At 46.2% G+C, this 11,320-nt stretch overlaps 1 protein-coding gene across 6 annotated transcripts in view; it reads right to left on the bottom strand.

Moving 5' to 3' along the window:
• Positions 1-1,336: 1,336 nt before the first annotated feature.
• FYN (FYN proto-oncogene, Src family tyrosine kinase) overlaps positions 1,337-11,320 on the bottom strand; it is a 213,035-nt gene continuing 203,051 nt past the window's right edge. For all 6 annotated transcript variants that reach the window (XM_070795494.1, XM_019967194.2, XM_019967195.2 and 3 more), the window contains one exon: positions 1,337-2,526. In XM_070795494.1, the coding sequence (XP_070651595.1) occupies positions 2,318-2,526 (209 nt within the window). In that variant the 3' untranslated portion in view covers positions 1,337-2,317. The remainder of the gene's footprint in view (positions 2,527-11,320) is intronic.

The following is an 11,320-nucleotide window of genomic DNA, read 5'->3' as shown; positions in this document are numbered from 1 at the left end:
CAGAAACATACACAAAACCTCCCTAGAGAGTACCTGAAAATTATCCAACCTATTGGGATGTAAAGATGAAAAACACAGTTACATCTTTAAACACGTCTAGAACAGTATTAAAAAAAACTGCCCAGTACTGTGATAATAATTGTATGTAAAAAGATATTTGAAATTTTATTAAATTTTGTCAATTTAGCAATTGTATTAATACCAAACCAATGCCATAAAAACTTGGGTTAGTCAGAAAAATCGCTGCTTCACTTAAAAAATGCTGGAAACTTTCTAAACATATAAAGGCTATATCACCAAGAAAACTGTCCTCTTTGTATAATTCCACATGACCTCAGTGATCTTAGAATCCCAGGATCTCAGATGTAGGAATCTATAGCAAATCTCATCCAACTCCCTCATTTCTATAGACAGGACCTGAAAGGGAGCGACTTCAGGTGACTGTCGAATGAAAGCAGCTGAAGGAGGGCAGAGCCAGGCTGGCCCATCCACCCCCTGCCCCATCTGCCACACCAAGCTGTTTCCCTGCTTAGCAACTTCACTACAGAGGTGGAGGGGCACTGGGAAGCATGTACTGACTCCAGGAGGAGAAAGATTCTTCTACAACGGGGACACAGAAAATTCCAGTTAAGAGAAAATGTCTGATAAATTAAAATGTGACTGTATGTCTACTCCTGCTTTAATGATCCTCTGAATTAACTAGACAATGGTCTAGACTTTCTGGGTGAAAAAAACCCTCATTCTAGCTGTTTTGAATGTTTCTGTCATTTGGAAGTCATTGCACAATGGTTAAATTTCCAGGTGAGTCCTTACCACTGGGTGTGGAACACACATGTCACTCCTAGAGTACCTTCCATGATTTAAACAAATGAACAAAAAAAAAAAAAAATTCAAATGTAAAATGCTCTCTTTTTAATTACTAAATTAAGAAAGTTAAACAATTTAAAAATGTAAACTCACAAAGAAATAACAAAAAAGGAATTAAGACTTCAGAGTTGCTACTCAGTATTAAAAACTCAAATAGAAATAGGGTTTTTGATTTGTTGTTGTTAAACATTTGTAATTCAAGGTTGGTACAAACAGCAACTAAAAATGTAATACTTTTTTTTTTTTTTTTTTGTGCATCCTCATGAAATGTAAAGTAGTGCATAGTTATTTCACTGGAGGACTCCTGGACATAGAGAAAGTCATTTCATTAGCAGTACAGAACATTCAAACACTTATTTTACAATGGGAAATGTACAACCCCTCCCTCACCTTCCCGTAAGGTTTAGTTGTATGAGAAAATTTAGCATGTTGCCATGACTACAATGCTATGGATTTTAGACCATTTAAATGTGGTTACAAGGTTTATTAAATTAAAAAAGTTGGAAACATTTCAGCATTCATGTTTTTATACAAGAAGTTTGTGTGGTATCCATCCTCTAGTTTCCCTGGTGGTACTGGCCACTTGCTTGCTTTAAAGAGGCTCACTTTTAAGTTTCAAGAACAAATCATAGTAAGTTGAAGCAAATACTGGAAAAAGAAATTGTGAATTCAGCTTGGGCCCTGATGAAAAGAGTCAAAGTAACAGCCATCTACAGGCACAGTCATGAACCAAAAAAGTACAATCCAAAAAAAAAACAAACAAACAAACACGTTTTGCAAAAGCCAAAAAGCGAGGCCACTGGTTTTCAGAATTACACCAGTGCTTTTATGTTGATTTTCCAGTCAAATCCTCATTCTGGGTCCTGAAGCTTTGTGGCCAACGTTGGCCACGGTCTCCATGTTAGCACCCACATGGTGTATGCACAGGGATATATAGATTATATATATTCATATTTATAAAAAAAGAAAAAAAACAAACACCTGTCCTGATTGGTTTTTGTTAAAACATGAAAAAAAATTTTATTGTTTTAGACAAAGAGGCCACTTTTGGAAAATAATACTTTTTTTTTTAGTTGAATCAGGTGAAGACAGAGTTAAAATCACATAGGATTTGCATTTTAAAAAAAGGAAAGCACTAGGATCGTTGGCACTGGAGTAACTATTTACACTGAACAGAGGTTTGGCCTTTTACATAACATCGATACAATGCATTTCCAAAGTCTGAGAAATAACAAGGTTCTGTCTCGAATGCTTCACAGAGGAGGTTCGGATTTGGGGACAAGTGTCATGAATGAGGGCCATGGAAGTTCGTCAGCTTCAGAGTCACATGCAATCTGATCCTGGACGGTTCTGGCTGCTCTGCTTGGAGCAGCTGGCTATGGAATTGAAAGCTAATGGGGAGGGGGCGGGGAAGCCTCTGGGACCAGGCCTCTCTCTGCAGACCCAGGTCTTACAGGTTTTCCCCGGGTTGATACTGAGGCTCTGTTGCGGTGAAGTAGTCTTCCAGGAAGCCCTGCAGGTACTCGAAAGTGGGCCGCTCTTCGGGGTCCTTTTTCCAGCAGTGTATCATGAGCTCGTGGAGGGAGATGGGGCAGTCCTGTGGACAGGGCATCCTGTAACCGCGCTCCACCTGCTCCAGCACCTCCCGGTTGTTCATGCCTGCAAAGACAAGGGCCATGAGAGCGGGCGCCCCCGCGTCTTCTCTTTCTTCTCCTTGGAGCCTACAGGTGGTTAAAACATGTTGAGTGCTCCCACCTCACCCAGAGGCGAATCCTGTCTTCAATGGGCTATCTCACCACTCAGAAATAAAAAAGGACTCCCCTACTGACACACGTGAAGCCCTGGAGGGTGAATCTCAAAAGCATTAGAAGTGAAAGAAGCCAGACACAAAAGGCGACGTACTGCATGATTTCATTTATATGAAATTCTAGAAAAGGCAAAAACTATAGTGATAGAAAGCAGATCAGTGGTTGCCAGGGGTGACGGGGAGGGCAATCCTGCAAAGAGGCCGCAGGGAACACAAGGGTGAGGGAAACGTTCTGTATCAGCAAACCCTCCCTGTAAAGGCCAGGCAGTAAAGATTTTAGGTTGCATACTATCTCTGCCGCATATCCTTCATTTTATTTATTTTTCTACAACTCTGAAAATGCAGAAAACAAAGACAGAGTGGGAGCCAGATCTGGCCTAGGAGCTGTAGGCTGCCAATCCATGTTCTATACCCTGAGTATGGAGGTGTGACTGTTTATGTTTGTCAAAACTCACTGAATTCTTAAAACTGTAGAATTCTATTGTATGTAAATTATACATCAATTATGCTGACAAAAGTATGAATGAAGCAGATAAAAACAAATCCAGGGAATGAAAACTAAACTGTCCTTTGTTCACAGGACCTATAAGCTCTGTTGATGTACTTCATAAATTGGCTGTCCTCGCGCCTGGACAAACTCTCAGTGTTTGGCCATTCGAGATCCGCCATCACGCCATCACTCTGGGCTCTGTCCAGCCCAGTGACCCCCAGGTGCCCTGGGTTAAGATGACTCTGACAGGGAGACAGGGCACTGTTTACTGATGACCTCAGACAGGCCATCAATCACTGAGACCTCTGTGACCCTCTGGGGGAGCTGCCTGATACAGAGACTTCGGGATGCCTGGAGCTAACAGGAGACGTTCTGGGAGACTGCCAGCCCTCTGGAGAGTGCAGCCTTCCTGCACGCTGGCCTTCTCAACAGAACAGGAAATACCACATGAGGGGTGGACGGGGGAGCTGAATGCCCTGACCCCTTTCTCAATCACTGCCAGGCTCTCTTCTCTGGTTTGCTTCCCTTTCCTGCCGTATCGTGTTCTGCCATCGCCTGCCAAGCCCTTGTATGTTTTGGCTACTCCTTGGCCCTGAGCCTATAATCTGGAATCCTCTCCAACCTCTGACCCAGTTAATTTATAAAAGCAAAAACCCGAGTTTCAGCCATTCAGAAACCTGGAATTCTTCCCCTGGCTCTCAGGGCTCCGATCAGCAGGACACAGTGTGTACATTTTGCGACTTCTGGAGGAGACGGCAACCCGCTGAGCAGAACCACCCAGCCAGAGCAGCAGGGCCAGGTCACGACCCTGTCCCCCTGTCCCCCAGAATCGCTCAGATTCTGCGATCTGTTGCCAGTTCTCTTTGTTGTTGTTTTTGGAGCTGGGCTGATTCCAGCTCCCGTGACTGTCAACCACAGCCCTGTCAGTCACATGCTTATCCAAACCCTTTCAGGATGCTTTCTTATTCTCTGCCACTGTAATTCACTGAGGTGATAAAATCTGTGTATTATTCCTGCTGTGTTGAAGTAGGCCTTCAATTTAGTTTTCTAACATAACTCTGCTCATATTTTGGTGGTGACCCTTATTTTAGTGAGAAAGGCTCAATAGTTGAATCTGGGTTCCCTTCTTCCACACCATGCCTGACTTCACAGGGGCTCTCTTCAGTTGGATGACTGGTCAGCTCTGTAGTTAATTACCTTACGTCCTCTTCCAACCACTGAAAACTCATTTTGATAAGTCAGGGTGGGGCGGGGGGGCGGTTGGAAGCAAGGGGAGATGCTGAGGTTGCCACTGGAGTGTCCCGCAGGGCTCTGGACAAACAGGGCAAGGGACAAGGGCCAGCATTTCCTCATCCACAACCCCCAATACAACAAGCTCTGCAAAGCACAAGTTCTGGGAACCTCCCTGGCAGCAAACTGATCTGAATTCACCTTATTTGGCCATAAAACCTGACCTGGTATGAGGCGCTAGACTGTTTTTCTTCATTTATACATATTAGAAGAATTAAGGATGTATCCGAACACAGAGTGCAGCCCAAGACCCTCCTAAGGTGTTATACAAATTATGGTCTAAGCACTATATGGACTTTGAAAAAGAAAACCAAATCTGACTGTGAAGGCTGTCCAGTCCCAAGGGTTTTGGCTGTGAAGCTCTGGCACGAGTGGACAGCAACCACCACATTCTAGGAGCCCAGAAAGGTTAGGAAGAGAGCATGAGCCCGTACCAGGACTGGCTTCCTCCAAAGTGTGTGCTTTGTATTTCAGTGCAGTCCTTGGTTTCTTAACATCTCAGAAGACACATGCCTGAACCTGCAGAAGTCCCCCTTGACCCTGACCCTGCCAGGAGTCTGTGAGAACTGGAGGAGAGACAGGTGGGCGGTCTGAGCCTCAGAAGGTCCGACAGGCCCTGTTGGAGGTGGTTACACCCCCCGCCAAACCCAAATGCCTCCTCCTAATGCTTCATTCTGGCACTGGGATCATCCAAAACCACACCACAGAGCTTAGCTAATCATTCTCCTATTGCTCTGCAGCCCTTATGTCATTACAGGATTCTTGTCATTAAAAAACAAACTACTCAAATGGAAAGATTTCATGTATTTTTTTTTTTTTAAGTCTTGATCCAGTCTTCACCAATGGAAAGTTTAATTGGCCACTTGAGTCAAGCCTGTTTTTCCAGTGCTCTGCCTGAGTCAGGGACACAGCTCGACCCTCAACATGTAGCATTTTAGGGAGGCAGCCTGCTCCCCAGGGCAGCTGGGACCAGGGATGGAGCTGGGCCTTGGCCCTCGTGGTATCACCAGCTGGCCTCGCCGGCAGCTCCTCCCCATGCCCTCCACCTCCTTTCTGCCCACATCCTCTTCTTGTTTCTCCTCTCCCCGCTCTCATGCCACTCCCCAGGTTCTCCCAGCATGAAGAGCACACAAAACCAATTCGACGCACCAGGCTAACAAGAAACATACCAACATCAGTTTTGCCAGAAAAGTGGGATATAAGACAATGCACTTGGCTGACAATGACAGTCTGAATGGGACTGGATCTTTTCCGAGCATCCATAGGCCAGAAGTGGACCCAGCTCCTTCATGATGGTTCCTGGCAGTGGGAACTGCACAACCAAGAGATGCTTGCTCAGCAAGGCTTGGGTCACTTTTCACTTCACAAACAATAGCCCAAGTAAGTGGGCTGTGTTCATATTTTTTTCAAAAAAGAGTATTCTTGGCTATAAGAACTTTGAAAAATCACGTGTAAGAATTGCTTTTTAGTAAAAATGGATTTTCCTCTTCATACTACTATTTCATGAGCTCTTTTTGAAAGTGAAAAGAAAAGTGGAAAAAAAAAAAAAGAAAAGTGAAAGTGTTAGTTGCTTTAGTCATGTCTGACTCTTTGCGACCCCATGGTCTGTAGCCCACCAGGCTCCTCTGTCCATGGAATTCTCCAGGCAAGAACACTGGAGTGGGTAGCCATTCTCTTCTCCAGGGGATCTTCCTGATACAGGGATCAAACCCAGGTATCCTGGATTACAGGCAGATTCTTTACCATCTGAGCCACCAGGGAAGGTGAGGGCCAGGGACTGGGAAGGGAACACACACAACATTGAGTTTAGGGAGGCCAGCGGAGTCCTGAGGGATGTGGGCAAAGGGAAGAATCTTTGTATCTTAGTTCCAATTGAGGAAGCGGGTGGGGGTTGGGGAGGAGGCTGCCTGGGAATGTTCTGCTTATTATTTTCCTTCTTAGGGGAGAAACTGAAGAGGCAGAAACTTTAAAACATGGTTGTATGTTTTGTAACTTTGTCAACAACAGTTCTTAGTGGAAGCTACAATAGAGAGTGTTTTTCAACAGTAGGGTGCTCTATGTCAGCCTGTGGCATCCAACCATGTCATGGTAACAAAGCTCCCGAAGGCACGTTGCCTGGATCCCAACCTCCACGTCAGAGAAGGGGCACAGGGCTTGGTGACCAGCAAGCAGACACACTGGCTGTTTTCACTCCAGCCTGTCCTCCTCTGCCCCCACCTCAGTGGTTCCTTACCTTTCTGCTCTCCTTGTGGTCAGTCAGGAAAATGGACCATTTCCACAGGTCACTCTCACAGGGCACATAGCCCAGTGGGACTCAGTTCACAGAACACCTGTGTAGTCTGCTGTGCCGGGGTTTACTTTCAGATACCTCTTCCTGCACCTTCCATGGGGGCCTCCTGTCACCCTGCATCTCAGGCTCTCAAACATGGTCACTGGTAGCCTCATTTCCAGTGGGTCTGCCCCAAACCCTGCAGCTGAGATTCTCTGGCCAAGTGGACTGAATTCACTTCCTGCCATTATGACCGTATTATCCTTCCAAATCATGCTGCTGGCTGCCTCTAGGTTCCTGAATTAAGGTCAAGTTTCCAGCTCTCACTTTCCAACCCTTACTATGTATGGCTGCCAACAGTCTCTGCTTTCACGTGTGCGTATTTTCCATCCCTTCGCTCCTTTTTCTCCTCCCTCCTTTTATTTTACACTTTCCTGTGCCTCTTCCTTAAGCTAGATATTAACTCAGTGGTGTCTCCTTGCTTTTTTTTTTTTGATCTCCAGGGAAGAACTAACAGTCTACCCACTCCAGTATTCTGGCCTGGAGGATTCCATGGACTGCATGACTGAGCGACTTTCACAGTTAAGAAAACCATTTTCATTGCGGAGCCACTTTACTCTTTCAACTCTGTGTCTCAGCAGGTGATTGACTTCCCCTGCCTCAGTTTCTCTTTGTCAGTGGAATATCTCCATATTCACTGTGCTTTCAGCTCACTGAAGTGTCTTCTATGAACGGAGGGTATTGGGCTTGACAGCTCACCATTTCAGTTTCCTAATACGGATCTTCCAGGGGCTGTGGCTATACAAGTGGGGATTCTTGCTGTTTACCATCCAGGTTTGTATCTGGATTGGACTAGGGGTTGCAAGATTTTTGTGCCATGTGAATAATTAGGCCCTTTGACAATGGGAATGATGCTCAGGTTCTCAGACACGCAGCTTACTTCTGCAAACCGAGCTTTCTGTTGAAAGGAAATTAGAAGCTATTGTGCATCAGGCTTTTTGTCAGAGGCTCCCCCTGGCTTCTCTACACAAACCCTGTAAAAAGCCCTTCTGTTTACTTGTCTGCTGAGCGGTGCTGGGAGTGCAGGGAGGGCGGAAGGAAGGAGGGTGCCATTAATGGTGCTTGCTCAGCACGAGCGCGTGCTATCAGATGCCCATGTGCTCTAGTTATCTTACTGGGCTACAACTGGGACACATCAAGTTCGGTTTTGGTTATGAGATCAAAGTACAGACTCCGGGCAGATAGATGTTGCTCAAAGAGGAGAGCTGAAAATAAAGAAGTGACCTTGAGGTGGCACAACGATGACTCTTGTTTCTCTTTCTGCATCTTAACCAGATAAGCTTAGGACACCTGTTTTTATGAAGCCCACTCTATTAATAAACACAGAAATGACAGCTACTCAGGTGCCATAACACACAAAAGTTAAAGTTGATAATCCAGTATCATGAACAGCTCCTTTGTCCCAGTAACAGTGAAAAAGTGACAGAGAGGGTGAGGGTGAGGGCAGGCCACAGAAATCCACAGGGGTACACAGGAGCAGCAGGGGGTAGGACTGGGGAGCAGAGAGCCCCTCCCTGTCTGCTCTCTCCTCCACCAGCCACGTGGGCCAAGAGAAACCTTGTCGGGGGAGGTAACAAGACTCCTGGGCGTTCCAGGCAGGACTCCTCTGGCGGGAACAACAGGAGCCAAAACAGAAAAGCCTGAGGACCGTGGATGGGAGCACGGAAGGCAGAAGACTAAGCACCCTAGGCTGAGATTTGAAGTTTCATCCCAATTCCCTTTTTCCGGGATGGAGAGTCCCGACCTCTTCCTCCCCCAGGAGAAACCTGCCCCCAGTATCAGGCTGGGCCCAGTGGGGATAAGGGTGACGATGATGGGCTGCTGAACACAAAGGAATTTAGGTCTACAGCTCAGGCTCTGTTGGAAGGCATCTGAGTGGGGCAGAGGGACGATGAAGGTGGAGACTTGCAATTCTTCAAGGAAAGTGCTATACATTCACTAATTTATCTCCCTCTTCAAGTCATTATCAAATGACTAGATGCAGTCACGAAAGTCAGGCAGCTGTCAGTTGTTAGAAGAGTTGAAAGCACTGCAAATGCATAAATAAATGTGATATGCTTAAGAGAATGTTCCTGCTTTGCCAGATCCTGCCAAATTCCCAAAGCAGGTGTTCAGTGGAGAGCCAGGGCCCAGAACAGCCAGGACATTCTGCTTAGAATGATGCTGGGACGTGGTGTTTGAACTGACCACGGGGTCAATTTCCCAGAACAACTTTGAGGACAGAGGCTACTCTGCGGCTGGGAAAAACACGCCTTATTTATGTTTGGAGATGATGAAATAGAGTTGAAAGGTTTTGCAGGCTATGGGCAAAGTCTTATTTTAAAAGCCTCTTGGGCTAATCATTTTTTCCCCTCTGCCCACCCATCCATCCATCCAGCCCTTTATCCCTCCACCCATTCTTCCGTGTATGTGCTTAAGACTTACTGAGAGTCTACTAAAGGAGCCCCCTTCTCAGGGTTCAGAGCTACTGGGAAACAGAGACACACAGACAAGGGCTTCACCAGAGAGGTACCTAGTGGCATGGGAGTGAGCAGAGGAGCGACCCAGGAAGAGACACGGAGAAGGCGACACAAAGGAGGGGACTTTGGGTTAGGGTTGGATGGATTCTGAGGCAGAGAGTGGAGCTGAGAAGACAGACTTGCATGTTTGAGAGAAATCTCTTGGTGATGAGGGTCAGGAGCAGCACAAGAGACATCGCGTCTGATGATGTCACCTGGTCGAAGCCCCTCAGTCGGCCCTCATCTCGCTGAGCGCAAATGCCCTAACCGTGGCCTCAGAAGGCCCCGCTGATCTGTCTGGGGCCTCTGGGCCCGCCTGCTCCGCCCACACTGCTTCTTCAGAGCCTCTGTGCTCTGGTTCCCTCTGAAGGGGGGCTCCTTGCCCAGTTAACCTGAGCCTTCTTCCTCAGATGTCACCTTCCTGGTGATGTCCTCCTCTGCCACCCTCTCTGCCCTTCCCCATTTTACTCTCCTCCCTACCCATTACCACCAGCCAATGAGGAATGTATTTTGCTTATTTGTCTTTGCTGATTGTCTGTCTCCTCTGAGGAGTGAAAAGTTTGGGAGGACAGCTTTTGTCTATTGGTTCACTGCGACACTCCTGGGGACCTAAACAGTACCTGGCATACAGCAGGTACTCAATAAATATATGTTGAATGATTGAAGGAAAGAGTTAAGAAGGACTACACCAGATGAAGGCTTCTGGAGTTTATCAAGGGGAAGCCATGGACTTTTTAACTAGTAGAGGCAGGATAAGCGGATCTGTTTCTAGGATAACTCTGATGGTGACAATGATAGATGGTGGGGGTGGGGGGGGGACAGGAAATAGGAAGTTCCATGAAGGGGGTTCCTGCAGCAGAGGATGACAGCCTGCCGTGGGGCAGTGGAAACAAAGAAGAAAAGAAGGATTTGGAGGTGAAAAAAAAATAGGTTAAAATGCATTGCTCAGATTTTATGCATCAATCCTAGAAAACAGTTTTAAGTACTTTCAATTCTCATATGTAACAATTCATCGGCACAAAATCAGGTATAATCTTGATGCAAAGAATGGTTCTGAGCCTTGGCTTATAGTAAAGCAAGCTGTACAGCTAGGCTGAGGAGGTGCTAAGGTCAGGCTGTGGTAATCTGGAAAACAGAGCTGTTCTTCAGAGCATCTTTGTTACACATCTTGGAAGCAACCTTCTTTGTCTGGTAGGGTGATGGGACTCCTCTCCACTACCTCCCTGTTAATCTCAGAATCACAGTTCAGTATTTTTAATTTGGCTTCCAGGCTCTCACTCAATCTGAGAGTCTCCTTCTTTCCTTCCTTTCGAATCATCCATTTTGTAAAACCTGCTAACTAACCAACCAATCCCATGTTTTATTTTTGCCTCCTTCTTTGAGCCCTTCATTCAGTTACACCTTCCAAACACTATTCCAAGTTCCTTCTCTGATTCTTTTTCTGGACCTTCTTTCACACTGGGCAAAACTGCCTGGAAAGCTTTCATAACATCCATTTAGAAGTCACTTTCATCGCTCCCTTGACCCTCATCCTCATCACCAGCCAAAGTACCTTTCCTGTGTGTAATGATGACAGAAGGCCGTTCTCAGGTATGAAATAAAAATGTATCGTTGCCTACTGCTCTTGAAACAAGAATTACTTCAAAATACACTCTAGCCAACTGAGAAATAACTGCTGAGAACTTAGGATGGGAACCACGGTGGACAGGTCTGGGCGTCTGTCCTGGATGCCACCCCCAGCCACAAGGACTCTGGTCAGTGGAGACGCAGCCCCTTGGCACACACTGCCAACCTGGCCGCTCCAAGAGACAGTGAGAATGAGGACAGGAAGGGCCTTCCTTGTCCGGTGTCACAGGATGAGGCTGAAAGAAACTGTCTGTTCCTTAGGAATTGTTCTCCTTCGTTAAGGTAATCATCCTGTAATTGGAATCCTTCTGTAAAAGCCTCTCCCTCAAGAAGAGTGTACTGTGAGATTCGAGGCACAATTAAATATGATTACAGTTACACTGAGAACAAAAACAAGCAGCATCTATGGTGAG

This window comes from Bos indicus, chromosome 9, assembly GCF_029378745.1.
Source record: "Bos indicus isolate NIAB-ARS_2022 breed Sahiwal x Tharparkar chromosome 9, NIAB-ARS_B.indTharparkar_mat_pri_1.0, whole genome shotgun sequence".
NCBI classification, from domain to species: domain Eukaryota; kingdom Metazoa; phylum Chordata; class Mammalia; order Artiodactyla; family Bovidae; genus Bos; species Bos indicus.
Note: the sequence above shows the minus strand (reverse complement) of the source record. Positions and strands in the feature narration are given on the sequence as shown.